An 18,994-nucleotide genomic window follows, 5' to 3' on the forward strand; every position below is an offset into this window, starting at 1 on the left:
TTCACACGTCATACGATGTATTGTAAATACAACATGTAAGTTATATGATGTTGATATGTTACGGTGCTCTAACACACAGCTTCAGTTAGATAACATGGTCATTTTCTACATTAGCTGCTTGTTTCAGACAAAATGCGGCGGGATATCTATCTTGCACATAAATAATCTTTGTTTTCGATCACATGACAGTAACCTCAGTAATAAGACCTCAGTCGACCCCTTTCTGGATTATTTTATATCATATAAAGGCTAAGAAACATTGATATACATATAATACAAAGTATGTTTACACGAGATGAACATCAGGATTTAATTCACTAGTAAATGCACTAAATTGAACATTTAAAACCATAATTGGTTGCAAATGTGACCCAAAAGTTTGTAGACAGGATCTACGAGAAAATATAGAACTATCACCTTCAGTAAATGTTTATATCAACACAGAAACCATGCTAATTGAATGACATTCCGTCCCTCATGAAATGTATGTGTGCAATGTCTGCATTCTATATAGGTTTCAACATAACAGAGTAAATCTATAGATTGAAAAGAAGTGAAATATTTTATAACATATGCAAATAGCCCATGTTACTATGTTTCTATTCTATTACAATTTTGAAATGTGTGGAGTTACTTTTAGAACATTGTATTATCTATTACATGCATTATTAATTTAACAAAACCATAATGTAGTAAATATAGAAGTTCACTTTTAGTTTTAACTGACTCTTCCTCTTTAATCTCCTATTTTGTATCATTTTCTATCTGCCTGACGTCATTGTAAATATGCCCACCATGATTTTAAAGTTTAATGACATGCATTCTCCACGAGATGTCGCTGTCTTAACATTAAGGGGACAATGCCACCGCCTACTTGCTTTGCTGCTTTATAAACTGGAGTCATTGTACTTGTTGAGTCATAATTTCATATAAAACTGGCCACACCTCAACTAAGATGACTAACCAGTGATATTTGTCTATGTTTCCCTGTCATTTCCCTTTCATCCGGCTGATTACACAGAACTCATTTGAGAGACAGAGCTGCTATACTCATTAATACTAACAAATATTATGATATCTGTCAGGTTACTGTTTGTAATAGACCACAAGCTGTACATGAATGATATACACTAAATAGACTTAAACGTGGTCAATTTACTCAGTTAGAATATTTACTTTGAATGAATAGTTTGTGTTTTCTGACACACAAACAGTGAGGGAGCCTGGGTTGATTATCTCAGCTTCTCAAATAGCATCAGTGTTACAACATTACAGCTCAGACACGTTCTTACCTGCATTGATAAGTTTCATTGCAGAACTGTTGAGACATCAGCCCATAAAATCCACACGACTTGTCTGACTGGCAGTTTCACAACTTAACAGAGGACAAACACTGATACACAACAAGTCCAGGTATCATGTTACTGGTGAGACAAGACAGGCTGTAAAAACTGCTAATTAATGTCTCCTGTGGATCTGGGGGAGCTCGGTCAAGTCTGAGATGCATTATGGGAAATGTAGGATCTGAAGAAATGTCTCAAAACAAGGACAACTACATAGAGACCCAAAACAACAAAACAACTATAACAACTCAAAACAACCCCACAAAGACACAAAACAACAACTAGTGACACAAAACTACTTTACTCGAGAAAACCAACCAGAAGTGGCAAAACTACAAATAGACTCAAACAAGTCTGTTCCCTTTGTCCCATCATTCAACCAATAACGTAGGAGAGACTTACTTTTAGATGAAAAATAAACTTAATACTATATATTAGTTTTCGATAGAGAGGAATAGATGAGGGTTCATGATCCAAACATGCACATTGTGGTGAGTTAACGATAACACCTTTAAAATGGTTTCTACTCTGGATCCCTGTCCTGACTGTGTGGGTTTGAGGGAAATGTCCCTTTAACCAGAACATGAATGGAGGAACACTGGAGGTCACGAGAGCTCTGGGGGGGAGTGACGTCACTTTCCTAAACCTGGGCAACGGCCCCTGAGAGAGAGAGAGAGAGAGAGAGAGAGAGAGAGAGAGAGAGAGGAAGGGAGAAAGGGAGGGAGACGGGGAGAGAGAGAGAGAGAGGGAGAGTAAGAGGAAGGGAGAGAGAGTTAGACAGAGTTAGAGGGAGGGAGAGAGGGCGAGAGACACACATACACACACAGAGATAGAGAAAGAGAGAGAGCGAGAGAGTTAGAGGGAGGGAGAGGGAGAGAGAGAGAGAGAGTCAGTCCACGAACAGCTCAACTTTTGAATGTGTGCGAGCCGAGCTGAGTCGAGCCGGGTCAGCGTTGAAGCTCCGGACCGGGCGCCCTGTGTTTGCTCCCCCGCCCTGTGCACCTCCTGCTCGGCGTAGCTCTCACCAGCGGCTCGCTGCCTTCTCACTGGTTCGGCAGCAGTTAATGTGTTTTCAGCTCAGAAAGCGGCGGTGAGTCCTGCGTGTGTCCCGCTCTCCTGCTGCTCTAACCCGGGTAAGACGAACCCCCTCTGGTCCCACGTCCTGCTCCCTGCATTGATTTCATGTTTTATTTTCTAGAAGCTTCACAAGCGGCACATTTAACAAGTAGCTGGTGCGCGGTCCCGCGGCGCTGTTACAAAGGGTTCAATCTGATATTCAAGTGTTTTGTGTACAACGATGCAGGTCGCGCGCGTTTCATAGTTTCTGTGCTGAACGAGCTGCAGCCTTTTCTCTGGTTTATTCACTTTCATACTTCATGTACACGCGCGACTTTCACTGTCTGAGGAGCTGATGAAAACATGCAGGTAACTAGTGGCTGTTTGCTGCTGTGGAGCCAGTGTAGTGACTCCTGCCTCACTCACTTCACTAGTTTGCTTTCTTTCCGCTACATTTACATTTGTATTATTACCGTTAACTTCTGATATCTATAGAGATGTTCTACCTCTTCTTGTTTATGGTTTTGAACTAGTATGCAAAGCCTCGTCACTTATGGACTGCTGCTATTTTCCGTTATATTTGAATAATGTGCTAGGACATGTATTCATGTGTTGCCACAGGAGTTAAGTGTCCTTGGTGTTATTGACAATCAATAACCGATCATTATCACTATTGCATTATTGTTTTTTATTTAAATTGTTCAAGTATTTTTCTTCTGTGTGAACTTATTAATGAGCAGAGAATGACAAACACTTGATCAACAGCAAAACACAAATGTGAGGTAGATCAGTTATGTGTTACTCCTCCTCACTGTGTTTGCACACCTCTTAAGCATTATATCCATATTGGACTTTTGTTATATTGCTATTGATGATTATATTGCAATAGTTATTGCCTTATTACCTTAAAAAATCTCAAACTCAATTCTCATTGTAACTTATGGTTTGCTAAACCTTTTCTGAATACAAACATTTGAAAAGTATTTTCCCTTTAGGACCAAACTACCAGCCCTCATGGTAATAAGTCTAAATGTTACACTTTCAGTTGAAATACAAGCAGACAGTTAGGACCAATAATGAAGTAAGTAGGTTAATTGTGGCTGGAACTCTCGCCGGGGACCAGGAATGAAGAAACTAGAAAATTCTAAAGGCAGTGTAAATATACAGTCACCAGACATCCCCAAGGGTTCTGTGGTGATTTGAAACATCCCTGTAGGAAACGATCCAAAGCTGGATACCATTTCCAGAAACAGGTTTAAATTAGAAATGCATGTGTTTTAGTGCATTCCTAAAAAAGCATCCATTATTACCTTTAACTAAGTTCCCCATAATTCCTACAGCTTGAGTTTAGAGTGTTGTGATCAAACTCATTATGAAAACAATCAAACTTTTAATGAGCAGCATATTTCAGTTTTTATCAGAAAAAACAGACCATGGTCACTTCCTGCTGCTGCTCTGCACATTTACTGATATTGACTGTAACTTGTGTGCGGTGTCCCAACACGGTGCAGAAGTCAGGTAGTTTGGTCTCTTCAGAAACTCTAAATCTCATGTGAACATGGAGTAAACATCGCTGGGGCCGAGTTTAAACATCTGGATTTCTTTTTTCTTCACAGCCTTGACTGTGTGATAGAGTGAGTGACTGCATGGACCGGACTGAACATGAAGAGCCTTAAAGCCAAGTTTAGGAAAACTGATGTAAGTACTGTAACATATGTTCATGGCTGTATGCAAAGTGTGTGCACACGCGTCTCCTGTGCGTGTGCACGGCTACATTGGCTGAGTCAGTGTCTGTGTATGTATGGCATGAGCAGGGGCAGATGATTTATGATCGAGCTTCTTAACCGTGGGATCAGCAGCGCCCAGTGGCTTGTTGATGTTTTGCTGTTTGTTTAAGAAAAGAAAAATAGTTTGGGAAAGTAAAATAAATGTAGTTTAACGATAGTGTCTAATCCATTCAGAACTCCCATATTTTAAAATCATGCCATGCGCAATTTCACATGACAACTTGTCGGTTGTCATGAGCCGAAAAACAGGGTCACAAGGGTGAAAAACCACGATTTGTGGTGATAGCGATATGACACAGACTTTCATACAGACAGACAACACAGAAACCGCACACCTCATGTTGAGTCACTCTGAAAGTTTTTTTTTTATGAATCCTACCACAACCACAAATATATATTTGCACTCTGACTCGGTACTGTCCCAGAGGAGGATTGGACCCAGTCGATTATGACTCAGTCTTTAGGGAAGAGTTCCTCCATGTTGGTTCAGTCAATCACTCGGTCACAGCCTAAGATACTCTGCACTCACAGGAAGTGAGGCGTCTCCGCAGCATCTGACTCATCTGTTGTCACGGTGACCATAATGACACAGAGTTTAATGCCAGACAGGAAAAGTCTGGAGGTTTGCCGGATGACTGGGATACGTTTCAGGGGATTGAGGGAGTGTCACAAGACTTCAGGGGGGAAATGGAGTGTAGAATGCAGAGTAAAGAAGACACTCGTTTAATGTCGACAGTTTCCACGAAATTAAGAGCGTGTGGCGGGGCAGGATGGCGAGCTCCGGTTAAATAGCATGCTGAGACTAGAGAGAGAGAGAGAGAGACTGTCCCACAGAGGAATAATTAAGTGGAATACATGCTTTTACTCAATTATAGCCTCAACATACTTCACTGCAAGGCATAAACAGAGCATGGATTATTATAGAGAGCAAGACTTCTGCACTAAAACTCTTTCATAAAGGAACAGAAAACCGAAACTGCAAATTTGCATGCGCCTATGTCCTGATATTAGTAAATGATTGCAAGTTCAGTCAGCTATGTAGCATAACACAAAAGCGTCCATTGTTCTGGAAAATTTTTAGTCCAGGATTGGCCCGCAAAAGGTCAAAATCATTCCTCCTCACTGAGCAAAAACGGTTTGGGGGCTGTTTCACCTTTTACTTTCAAGTCAAAAGCTGCATCGTCACAGTAAAAGTTGTTTGAGATTGATGCTCCCTGAGTGAAATGCTCGTCTGCGCTAAAGTAGCTGGCTGTAGGCAGTTCTGAGAGAAGAAAGAGAGGAGCGGTGGATGTGAATGTTGCTTAGAAACACGACTGAAGCCATTTGCAGTCACGCATGCCTTTGCAGAGTTCACACCCACATACATTGTCGCAGTTGGACGGCTTGGAATCGCTCATCATTTTTCACTTCATCTTTTAATTGTAATAAATTCCCTGTACATCAAGTTTCATGCAAAAAGTCCATCTTCCAAATCGATACTACAGCCTCTCTGTATGTATGTCATGATGTGTTTGCATTGATTATGTCCTATAATTAACGATGTGTTTCTCTCCTGCTGCATGTGTCTAAAGAACTATGTTACAGATAAAGTAGTCGCACAACTATGTTTGCAGAGGAAACCTGGCTAAAACCATGCCACTATTATTCTGCATACCTAATGATTAAAATAATGTTCACGATCAAGCATGGCAAAAAAAAAGCCAGAATGTTTATCCGTAGAGCCAAGAGTCATTCCATTGCTTTTTATAGAAACCCAGAACAACCGTAATAGAAAGAAAATATCTCTTAGGTTCTATTTTAGGCCGAGTGTGTCAGTGACAGATTACCAAGGAATGTTTCCCCCCCAAAAACAGCCCTTCAGTCTTTTCTTTTACAAAATAACAGAAACTTAATACCCTTGTAAATAGTTTTTAATGAAGTCATGACATTGTCAGATAATGTGTAATGGACTATATGTTTTAGTGTTGAATCTTTGCTAAGTGCTTCAAATGTTAAAAGCATAAGGGAGCGGGGGTCTTAAGTCAAACACCTCTGCAGCAAGAGGCCTAAATAAAAGTGTGAAAAATGAGACAGAACAGAATAGGATGTGTTTTTACTGTAATACGATACTAAATGTAGAGCTGACTGATAAGGCAAAAATAATAAAACCCTCACTGTATATTTTTCAAATTTATGGATGGTTCATGATTTAAATGTTCCAAAGCTAGAGACCACAACATAGTTCAAGAATGAATAAAAAAAACACTCTGTTTTATTTAAAGTTCCCAGTAAATCCATCCCAGTGAACCACCAATACCAAAGCCCTGGATCCAACTATGTAGAATGCAGCCAATAATGACTATATTTACATGGACCAATAGTCTGACTCTTACTCTGAATAAGACTCTGATTATGTTGTTTACATGAGTTGCTATTAGAATATCCCATCCATATTCCTGTTTACACGCTACGGAGCATAATCTGTTTACGACTCATGTCAACATTACGTCCTACTACCTATTTACCAGGGCATGCATCATCAAGCAGTTGCTCATTGTCTCATCCAATAGGATGTTATGATGCAATTAAGAAGTAGACATGTTATTGTTGCTCATTCCGTGTACGACCATATTTGTGTAAAGGAAATATACTGTTTATGTGGCAGCCTTATTCAGACTATTGTCTTTAATACCGGAATATTGGCGTCCATGTATATGTGTCTAATGCCTGAACTGCTCCGACATGTCGTAAAGTCTGTAAAGCCTTAAATCTCAGCTACATGGTTCACACCACGCAAACACTTCACCTGTTCAACATCACCTGGCTCACACAGGCTTCTTTACACCAAAGCACAGTGCAGATACACATACATTAATTTTAAACTGTATTTCGTACTTCATGAATTTTTCAAACCTAAGAAATAATTCATGATGAACAGCAGACATTGTGTAACAGTTTCTGTACAAGACGTCTTCAATTTAATGCAGTTGTATAATGACATTTTGGGTTTAATCAATAAACTCAGGTAGGATAATAGTAACAAAGAGATACAGAGTATAAATACACAACACCTGATTGGCCTTTATACCATTAGCTATGAAACGACTGCTGATATTCACATGAGCAACTGTATGCACTGATTAACAAAAGTAAACTGTCAATGTACTTAAGGCACTAACACAACCAACCATTAACTAAGTCAATATGTGCCATCATGGATTTAATAACCCTGACGTCGTACACTACATTTAGGTTTGATAAAAACAGACCTTATTTCCAATTTATTTTTACCTAACCAGTGTGTTTAATTGTCTGAAATATGTCTGGCCGTGCAAAATTTTACAGCCAGTCAGACTCAGCAGAACGTGTCACCAGGTTAAGTAGATCGGCTTTAATCAAACACTGCACTGTGAATGCACTGTTAGGCTAAGTAGTGTGAAAAGGCCGCCTACAGTAAACGTGCTTTCCAATCTCAATATTAAAGAGAATTATTGCCGCACAAAGGATTAACACAGAACAGCTGAATTGTGTGATTTTTCTCACAGATTACACAGCAGTGGTTATAGAGTAATAAAAGAGATCCGTGCACTGCAGGAACACCAGTGCTGCGTTATCAAAATCTGTGAGCAGGTGTGTAGATAGTTATGCAAGGTCAAAGTGAATCAGCGGAATTCTTTCAAGTGTGTGTGTGTGTGTGTGTGTGTGTGTGTGTGTGTGTGTGTGTGTGTGTGTGTGTCCAAGCACGTGTGTGTTCTGACATACTTGCAGGTCTGTCTGCTCGACTCTGTGCGAGTGTTTGTCTTTTTCTGCTGGATTATTTCTCTGGAATAGATTACTGACATTTTGGTTTTGTGGATCAATTCAGATAATCCTATTTGGCCAAACAGTAATTATAACAGTGAGTATAATGAAGGAGGGCGTGCATGTTAGCAGTGTTAAAGACGAGCAGACGGTGTAATCTGGTTTCTGGGAATGGGTTTGGCAAACAGACACAAACAGATTTACAGGCTTCAGATGTGTCTGAACAGTCAACTGTCATAAATGCTTCGGCTGTCCTCTGCACGGATGATGTCGATAAGAATGGCTCTTCTTTTATTGTGCTCAAATCACACCTCATTGATGCAATTTCAATTCCGCTCAATCACTTTCACTTATTTATTTATTTTGACACAAAGAGATTTTTCTACAAACCCTTGTTTCCATAGATGCTAAAGATCCCAAATGTGAAATGTTGTTTAAACACAAGCATTTGTACAACAGCTTTGCCTTGAAATACAATAAGACTTTGTGTTTTGTTAGATTTAGTTGCAATGGGACTATATTCAGTTCCAGCTTTCAGGACTTTTCTATATGTAATGCTACAAATATCGACTAATAACTAAAAAATAATTGAGTTTCACTAAGCAGCTCTAAAGACTTTACTATAATACATTACATACAGTGAAGCAATGGAAACACCATTCTGTCATATAGAAAAAATGTTTTTCTTGAGGGTGTCTTGAAACAAACTTAATCTCAGAACAGTCATGTGTAATTAGAGGAATCTTAATTAAATCTCGCAGTGCGTGTCGACCCTTTGAGACCACGCTCACAACTCGGTCCCTGCTGTTTGAGCAGAGCTGCTCTAAATGACTTAATTTACTTACACTATTATCTTACTCTCAGCCCTTTACCACCATCCCCCAGGCACATTAGTGGCTGCGCTACGTGCACACACACAGTTACACATACCCAGTCTTTGTTTATTATCCTCTCTGTTTCCTATTGTTGACAGCGGTTCTGGTACTAAACCCTCAACCAGCCCTTCATACTGTCGCTGTATTAAACCTCCTCCTGCAGCTGCTAGACTAAGCAGGATTACTGAAGGCACGCACACGCACACACACACACACACACACACACGCTCCCCCCCTTATCATCCACTCTGTGTCTAATTGATGTGTGGATTACGCTGTCTCCTCTCACTCCACACAGCTGTTTCATGGCTCCAGTTCATCCAGACTACGTGACACTGGAGACTAAACTGCGGGTTTACTGTTTACAGCATCTTTGGCACCTATAGGATCTGAATGGAGCTGTGTAAATATTGGAGGAACAGAGTCCTGCTTATCAAACGTTGTAAAATGTGTCTGCTGGAGCAGCTCCTCAGAGGGAATCACATGCTGATCATCTGAACGCATTTCTGAAAAATGCCCTGAGCACAGTTCGGTTGACATTAAGTTACAATATTCCCTTGGCTTCTTAGTACGTCAGGGAATATTTAGCCATTAGAGAAAAATGTTACACCCTACTTTTTCCATAACAGTTGAAACATAGCTCAGCCACAATATAAAAATCATTATATAGTAACCTAATAATGTAGCAGTCCATCAATTATAGGTTTCCTTTAAACTGAGGCGCAGCCTGAAGTATCTCCACTTGGCTCTGTTTTATTTGGCCCCAGACTGACGTGGTTTGGCATGGAATGGTTTCTTCTGGCTGGGTGTAGCGAAAGGATATTAGTACTGAGAGGGACAGTAAAACCTCAGGAGCAGCCCATAGCATTAATCTGGTAGAGAGGAGGTGGAGGAAGGGTGTGTGTCAGTCTGTGTTGGCCCTTGTCAGCAGGAGATAGTTTGAGGGATTACTACGATTCTGTTCACACTCACTACAGACACTAAATTCAGATTGTGTCCAGAACCAGGGTGTAATTCAGTGTCAACACATGTAAAAAGTCTATAGGCTAGAACAGAGAAGGAAAATCTGTCTAAGAGAGTCAAGCTGTTGCCTTCCCGTCATCCAATGACATGAATGGAAACGGAGCTTTGATTAATTGATTAGCTGATTGACAGAAAATCAATGTACACTTATTTTGCCCATTGATATAATCTCATTTTAAACAGTCTTGTTTTAGCTTCTCAAATGTGGAGATTTTAAACTGAATATATTTGGGTTTTGTTGGTTGGACTTTGATCAGATTTAAGACATTTAAACCATACCCTAAGTACAATACCAGTACTGATTTAGTATAAATTGATTATTCATATAATTGTAGTATCACATTTGCAAACCTGCCTCAGGTCTGTTGGTGAGATGTTGTGCGAGGTTCAATGTGCTTCCTTCCTTAGTCTGTGTTGGTTTCAAGCACTTTTCACAAAAAGGTCCTGTGGTGTTTGTGGGTTTGCCCCTCGCTGTCTGGTATGTAAACGTAATGATTCCATATTCCATATTTCAGTTGGCAAGAGCACTTGGGTTTGCAATCATAGACTTGGTGGAATTTGAACGCTGCACACACACACACAGCGCTGCTGCTGCTCATTGACATAACTCAGGAAATACAGCACTCATTAAAACACTGGCGATCTTCCAGTACAGCTACAAGTAAAATGTGGTATTGTACCATTTTTAACAGCAGGGTATTGTGATTTCTTTCTAGTATCAGTGCAAGTCTTATGATAGTGTTTGTAGTAGTCTTCATGCTTACAGTAGCATGGTGTGTGTGTGTGTGTGTGTGTGTGTGTGTGTGTGTGTGTGTGTGTATGTCCAGTCTAGTTAGCTGTGATCACTGTGTTTGTAGTCCTAAAGGTTCACACCCTTGATTTTGACCACATGAACCTTCTCCATGAATCTTTAAAAATAAGTCTGAATAACACTTGAAATAGTTAAATTAAATCCACGTCTGGGCAAAGGAAAATGGTTTAGAGTCTGTGTAACCATGGGTCCAATTAAAGCAGGAACTGCTGGTGGTATCTCTCCATTCCTTATCGCCTGTGTAATGAACTGCCAGATACAGCCCTGGAACCTGCTCATACACTAAGCAGTGAGCATGGTGAAGTGTAATCCTTGTGTCTGTGCATGTGTTTGCATGCTCATTTTTGTGTGGGTGTGTGTTTGTGCATGGGCTTGTTTGTTTGCTGCATGTGTCAGGACACCGCTGCTGATTTGTGTTTATGAAAATTTCTTTGTGGAGAGATACTTATCAAGTTGCAGTGTGGGAAGACTCACTGCACTGACACGTCCGTTGACATGGTTCAAGCCACAGACTAAAAAGATGGACGACATGACAGTTCTCCATCGCCCCCTGGTGGCTGCCTGCAGAATAGGTCATAAACACAACCCCCCTATGTTAACAGATAGGACATGAACTAAAAGTCAAAGTACACATTAATTTAAATTTTCTCCAAGATGTTTTCTGTCATTGTATGGCGCTATTTGTATCCGGGATATTTTTGCTTTTATTTAATGCAATGGGTGGAAGTGGAGACGCGCCGTCCATCTTTATATTCAGTCCATCGCTGAGACCTACATGTAGACGTCGCAATGATGTAAGACACAACTAATCACTGATAATGATGGCAGCACCAGAAAGATGGACAGAAGCAGATAAGATGAATGAGGAATAGTTAGTTCTAAGCAACAGGGGAGGAGTGGTAAAGACTAAGGAGAGAGCAGAGACACAGGAAGACGTAATGAGGGACAAGAGCTGAATAAAGGAAGAGATGATTAAAAGACTAAGATAAAGGAGGAGAGATTGTGGATGATGGGAAGAAAGCGACCCAGAGAGAAACCCCATTTGTGTAAGGAGGGCGGGCGGCACCCCCCCTGCTCGGTTCAGACTGGTTGTTTGGTTTGGCCTTCTCCGAACAACTGGAACAATATTCACGCTAGGAGATGGATAGAGGGAGGGTTAAACTCAGTTCACCTGAAAAAACTATGAGAACTTTCCTTCACGAGACACTTTTGGCGTTGCACTGCGGTGATTTGCTGCTCACTTCCGAGAACTGTTCCCACTCGTTTGTTGGCCTACATGTGTTTTTACTTCTGTCTAATGATTTAAGTGATGGAAGTGAAAGACAGCTTTATGGGTACAGCTTTAAAGTCAAGTAGCCAGATGAACACGGTTTCCTTTTTTCAGGTTTGTTGTACAAAATTGTCAAAAATGACCATGGAGCTCAACAATGGTCAATGAGGCCTTTTTACTCTTCTTTAAGTCCTTCTTTCCCCGACTGCGTGTGAGCATCTTTGAGCTGCCTGCCCTTTCTGAACTGAATTGAGCGGTACAGTATATTTTTGCCTTACTCCACTGACTTTATGACCAGCCCTCCAGTGTAATGAGGCTGGTCGCTTTCCAAGTCCAGCCGTGTTTATTTATAGGGCAGGAAAGGCTATTTGTGTCAGGAGGAAGTGTTGCATGAGGGCTGTTTTTTTACTGGAGGTCATCTTACACCCATAAATGACCCAATGCTGGACTTTTGCATCAATCTTTTATCTTTAAAATAACTTTTCAATGACAAGAAGAATGTAAGAACACATATTTCAAGGGTTACAGCAGCAGACCTGAATACAAAATTGCTGAAATGTAGCTTGTGCTCACATTTTCTATGAATGAGTCCATGAGTACAATGGCTTTGTTTTCTTAGAGTCATGGTGGCCTCGTAGTATTTTTGTAACGACACAAGTTGTTTATAAGAGGAGCACAAGAGAGGCACTAAAATGAGAAGTAATTAGTGGGGTCAAAGGGAAATGTTTGGAGTAAAGTTAGAATAATGTGAGTTTTTCAAGGGCTGATACTGAAGTGAAGTGAGGGCAGGGCAGGCTGATGGAGGACGTGATGACAGTTTAGTTGTTTTCTTTTTCCTCTTTGTGAAATTTAAGTGGAAAGGCTCCCCATGTCTAACTGTTAAATACAATGGAATTCCACTGCTGTTTGAAGAATTTTAGGGCAAAGTGATCAAATTTGAAGAAAAACATCAAATCACCATCAATAATAATAAACACAATTAAAGGAAGTCTAAAAAAAAGGACTGCAATAACGACTTTAACTTTAAGTTTTCAAATTTATTGGTTTACAGTCGTCAATCAGTTGTGTATTCTTTAAACTCCATGATTGTCTGAGTGCGGCTCGAGCTGCTGTATTCGGTCTGAACACACCCAACCGAGCCAGAGAGAGCTCGAAGTTGTCCCCGAATTCAGGCACGTGCATTTTAAAGAATCAAGCAGATGACCGAACCCAAATATCATTTCAAAACTTTTGTCCGAATCCAGGCCGACTCGTCCCAATTAGCTCAATGTATGTGTAATGCACATACATTGAGAATATATTTACTGTACCAATGTTTGCAAATTTTTTGATAGAAAAATAGGATTCTTTATTTATCCCCAAGGGAAAATTGCAGCGTCAAAGTCAACAGTGCACAAGTACAAATTGTAAAAATTGCAGTTATTCTAAAACAAAGTTGCCAAATAAGAGAAATGTTGTAAATATGTTGCATTATATAAACGTGTGGTCCAGTATTGTGAAACACGTAACAACATGTTTCATTATGAGAGCCACCATCTGGCCTTTGTTTAGCAGTCGTGTCGACTAACTCTCTTATTCTGGGTTTCAGAGTCCAGTAAACTATTGTGGTGTGTGTGTGTGTGTGTGTGTGTGTGTGTGTGTGTGTGTGTGTGTGTGTGTGTGTGTGTGTGTGTATGTGTGTGTGTGTGTGTGTGTATGATCTGTGTTTGTGCTCCGGAGGGCAGTAAGCAGTTTCAGCTGTGGCCCAAGAGAAAGGATGTATTGTTTGAGGACAACTGAGCATCTGCTTTGTTGCAGATAAGGGGTTTGAAGTTAACAGCCACTGGTGATCAAAAGGCTCTGATATTGTCGATGTGTCAAACTCTCTTTCCTTCACTATTTCTTTTCCTTCTTTCTTGGCCTGTACATTGTTCAGCCTTCCATCCTCTCCCCTCCTTCCTGTCTGTGGTGCCCTCCCATGTCTCTCAAACAAAGAATATTCATGCAATGTGAATGGAAAGTGTTATTTCCCTCTGGAGTTCAATCTGTGTTGTTTGTGGGTCTTACCTCCCATCTAACCTACTTTTCTTTATGCATTTATTCAGCTTGATCTCTAATCTCTGCATGTAATAACACAGACAACAGAAAAGACAAATCTACTTTAGTGTGTGAAAATCTGTATTTTCATTTTAATAATCCTGTTTTTTGTCCTTTCCTCTCCATGTTTGAGCCTACGTTAGTCCCTCTGTGAGTTATCTTTAGCCTGAATGCTTCCTCACATCTATTTCCCCTGTTCTTTTCTTGGCTGTTTTTTGTTTTTCTTGCCCTGCGAGCAGCCGGACCACATTGCTCGGTCTTGTCTGTCCGACGCTTCAGTCCAGAGCGAGATTTCCTGACAAATACTGGAGAGACCACCATGAACATTGTGAGGGATATCTTTCATTCCCAGATTATGACTACAAGTCATGTTGGTGCTGCAGCCAGATCAAGTTTTCCTTGAAATAAGACTTTAATCCACAACAAGTCATCTGGAAAAGTCATTCTCAGATTTCCATGAAATTTGCCATGGATATGCATGATCATTTTTCTAATCTTCAGACTTCCTGTTGAAGGATTTACTTCACATGTGTTTTCTTTTTTTGTTTCACCTGAGTTCACATGTGCACAGATTTGAGCTCCTGGTTTATTTGCTTAATGAGTTCAAGCTTAACTAAGTTTGACTACTTTATATGTTGAATATAAGCATTTGCATTGGAGTATACAGTCAATCCTGATGATTACCAAGACAAACACCTTTTTATCTATAGATCAACAAAGATGTTATTTTGTTGTCTTTATTTTGGAGGAGAATACCTAAGGTTTTCTTAAACAAATGTTTTTTTTCTCTTAAACTCTGTCTGCTACGAGTGACCGAGCTCTACAAACATACAGAACCTAATACAGGAATGACTGTTTCCCGATCTTGGTTTGTTTTTCCTCCGGAGAACTGAGAGAGTTCAGAGAAACAGAAAAAACACTGAGCAGAAATGTTTATGCAGCGACCATTAGATTAACACACTTGATGCACATCTGTTTTCTTTGTAATTTAGCCTGAGACGGAAGGAATGACTCCATGTTTGAAGCTGTGATTCCATAATTTGTTTTCAAGACTTCACAAATAAAGACAAGTTTAGCACCTGGGAGGAGAGGAGGGGTCCAAAGGAAAGACGGAGGTTAAAATATAACTTTAAACCATTGCACAGGATATGATAGGTAGTAGAAGGTCTCATATATACCACTCCAATGTTTCTTTGTCTCTCAGCGTGTCTTATTGCTCCTTGCTCTCTCGTCCTTGTCCTTGCAGCCAGTCTCAAACCTGCACAAACAGGAAACACTTAGTGTTATCAGTGAACCATTTATGTGTCATTGTAAGTGTCAGGCTTAAGACAGAGGGAACAAACATTACGGTCCACACCCTGATCCCATTGTAAACACTCTTATCAGAAACACCTCCAGGTTCTAGACAGAACCTGGAGGAGAGGCAGCCGGACAGACGAGGAAACAGAAACGAAAGCAGGGCAGGAAGTGAGATCCATTTCACAAAGACATTGGACTTTATTAGTTAATAATCTCAGGATTAGTGACCCTATGACTTGCAGTTGGTACAACATAATGTGGGCTAAGCCTATAGTTTTCAGTACAAGCAGATATTGTCCAAAGTCATTTAGAGTTCATGTGTCGTGTGCTTGTTACCTCTGAGGTTATGTTTTCATTGCCGTTTGTCTGTCTGTTACCAGGATTACAAAAAAGCTGCTGAACAGATTTTAGAGAAACTTGGTGGAAGGGGGGGGGGGGGGGGGGGGGCCAAGGAAGAACTCATCAATGTTTGGAGCAGGTTTGATTCAGAAGGCAGATCCAGGAATGTTTTTTACACTTTCTTGAACACGGTGAGAAATGCCTTTAGCCTTGGTGGAGGTATGCAGACTCCGAGCTACCTTCTAGTTTCCCACATACTGTGTTTGTACAGTATTTGACTTGCTATTTGCTCTGTCATCTCCAGAGTATATTGTACATCAGGAGGACGAGGAGTACGACTGCAAATAATAATTATTTGCAATTATTATATTATTGTCATAATTAATCTGCAGTTACTCTTTTGTTTGATTCATCATTTGGCTGCTAAAATGTCTTAAAATTGGAAAAAACAAAACAATGGCTTTCACAATTTCCACTTTACACCAATTGACAGTCTTGTTTGTTGTAGAAAACTTGAACCCATTAACACTGTTTCAGTTTGACCCAAGGCCCATGCTGACTTTGCACCATCGCTCCCATCACCATCATTTCATCAACCTCCTCTGTGTGTGTGTGTGTGTCCGAAACTGGAGCAGTGCATTCCGCTCCACTTAAACCTGTCCATTACAATGCAGTCTAATTCTATCGGTGTCATGCTGCTCGCTGGTGATGGCCCGCTAGTTTTTTTTTCTTCTTCAGCCTATTAAAATCACAGAGACCATTAGGCAAGATCATGCTATGCAGTACATCACGAGTGTCCCACTGTAATTCTTTCTGTTGGTGCTCGTAGGGGGTTAATATGTTGGTAGAAGTTAGAAGTCCATTCCAGTTTTTCTCATCACGAGACAATGTCAACTGTATACGTGTTTTTAGATGGAGATGTTTCTTGCATGTTAATATAGTGTTTTAAAAACCGAACTGTTCGCCTTGTCACATTATGGATGTTTTTATATTTCCTAATTATTCAAGTATTGTCTCTTCTTTCATCTTTGAGAGTGACCATTGTGATGCTTTGTGCACAAAGAGGAAATCCTACTTTACACGTGTACTCATGAACTCTGCAGACATGTTGACTTCTACGAAACAGCTGTGCAGATGTTGCGAGACTGGTTTCTCTGTCGTACCATCCCATTAGTGTAATAATACATGGTAATAAACAGCAACGGTGCATATTTCTGACTGATAGAGAAAGGGAGTGTTGACTCTGCTCTGTAGACATAGCAGAGGTTCAGATGAGGTAAAAGCTTTTGGAGAGTTGTGTATCTCTGGAATGAAACTTTTGCCAACAAGGCAGTTATAAGGAGACACGGGAAACTGGGCTTTCTACTCTTCTCTTTGACCCAAATCTTCCTGTAGTTTCTTGATGCAAAGCAACTGACAACAGCTTGAACGAATCATTACAGAAGCAAATATTGGTACAGAAACCTGGTTGTCTGGTAGTTTTCTACATGACAATGACAAGTTCTGAACCAGGAAAATAAACAAGGCATTCCTGGTTTTAAAATGCTGCTCTAGCCCATACCTTCTTTATAGCTCTCTACTTTGGAACCACACTCAAACTATCTCTTGCAACGTGGCTTCTTATTGCCCGTTTGGTCAGACGTGTTTGTGTGGTTGACCGCCTTTCAGAGCAACTCTGCCCCATCTCCCCTGGACTGTTCTCTAAATCTTAGGTTGGTACATTTTGAAGATAAACCTTTTGCATGGTGCATTTAAAAACCTGTAATTTTTTTTTCTCTGCAAGACATTTTCCCAACATACGCCGCCTGTAGCTCGACTGAGTGTGATTACTCACTGTATTTTCAGTTTTCAAATCAGTCTGTCACTTGTGACACACTTTTCCAACAGAACAACTCATGATCACAGTTTAATACTATTCGCTGCTCGAGTGGTAAACAGGAACTGAGATTACACATCATCTAAACCAGCCAGCAAACTAAAGATCTGTATATTTTATTCTACTGGAAAAACTTATTGAGGTTCTGCAGCATGTCTGTGGGGAGAAAACCTTGCACACATTTTATTTTAGATTGTGGAATGGGGAAGTGAAAATTCAATCACAGGTCCTCACCACAGACTGTAAATTAAGATGGACAACATGACTGCTCCAAAGCATCCTGATCGCCACCTGGTGGCTCGCTGCAATATAGGTCATAAATTCCACCTCCTCCATGTTAGCAACTAAAAATCAAAGCACACATCAAACAATTTTTTTCTCAATTACAGTTTTGTCATTTAAGGTAGTTCTATGTTCATTGTTCTGGTAAGTTTGGTTTTAATTAGTTATTTGATATAATGGGGGGAACACGTGATGATTGAAAAGCTGAGACTGACTCAGGATTGGTCGTCATTGGAGTGTCAGTTTGTCATCCGTTCTGGTTACTGAATTATTCAGTTGTACACTAGACAAGTTGGTCATAAATTAAACTGTAGAAGCCTGGCTGAAGTCATATTACGTGTCACTTCACCATCTGCTGGATCTGACTGCTCCTGTTATTCAAACTGTCATACAGAGAAGCAGGCGCTCAATTACAGCGATAAGTTCCGCCCTTCCTGATGTTCTCATAACAAGATAAACAAGCAGCATCTGTTTCAAGTAAATGTTGTATAATGTAAACAGTCCACTATTAAAGTTGCTCTACATTCTCTTTGATGGTTTGGATTAAAAGGCAACAGACGCAGGTTCCTCTCTCTTTTCAGTTCTTCCACCATCTCTAAAGTTCACCTATTTTTAGAGGTTGATTGCCTCAGTGCTCTTCACGCTGATTAAATAACACATGACTGTCTGTATGAAAATCATGAGACTTTTTATACCATCACACTGGGAATCAGATCCACAGTCCGCCTCTGAGAAAACACTGCGCTGTATGAGATGTGTCCTTTATAGACTCATATCTTCCACTGTGTCATGTTTCACTGGACACTAATCACAGTGTCGAGTGTGTTCCACTTACACTCACGCCCCAACCCCGCAGTGACCTCCTTTATGAAATGTTAAACTTATTGTTATCATACAAAAAAACATGTAATGAACCTTTCTGATGTCCAACAATTCCCTTCCCAACATCTTAAAAGAACAAGCTATTGAAGAATCGAGCTAATGAACAGTCTGTCGTCATTGTTCTGCCAATATGTACATTCCCCATTGACAAAAACAGTGTAAATACATTTACACACCTTTGTTAACACACACACGCACGCACGCAGCATTCAGTGACACTATAAATACAGAAGCACTGCATTTTGCACACAAATGTAGGATATTTATGTTTTTCTGAGTCAGTTTTTTGTTTTGT

General features: G+C 40.2%; 1 protein-coding gene across 2 annotated transcripts in view; it reads left to right on the plus strand.

Annotated features, from left to right (window-relative positions):
- The first annotated feature begins 2,166 nt into the window (after positions 1 to 2,166).
- rai14 (retinoic acid induced 14) overlaps positions 2,167 to 18,994 on the plus strand; it is a 32,068-nt gene continuing 15,240 nt past the window's right edge. For both annotated transcript variants that reach the window (XM_034602553.1, XM_034602554.1), the window contains exons 1-2: positions 2,167 to 2,476; positions 4,016 to 4,097. In XM_034602553.1, coding sequence (XP_034458444.1) covers positions 4,062 to 4,097 — 36 coding nt within the window. In that variant the 5' untranslated portion in view covers positions 2,167 to 2,476; positions 4,016 to 4,061. The remainder of the gene's footprint in view (positions 2,477 to 4,015; positions 4,098 to 18,994) is intronic.

This window comes from Hippoglossus hippoglossus, chromosome 12 (genome assembly GCF_009819705.1).
Source record: "Hippoglossus hippoglossus isolate fHipHip1 chromosome 12, fHipHip1.pri, whole genome shotgun sequence".
NCBI lineage: Eukaryota > Metazoa > Chordata > Actinopteri > Pleuronectiformes > Pleuronectidae > Hippoglossus > Hippoglossus hippoglossus.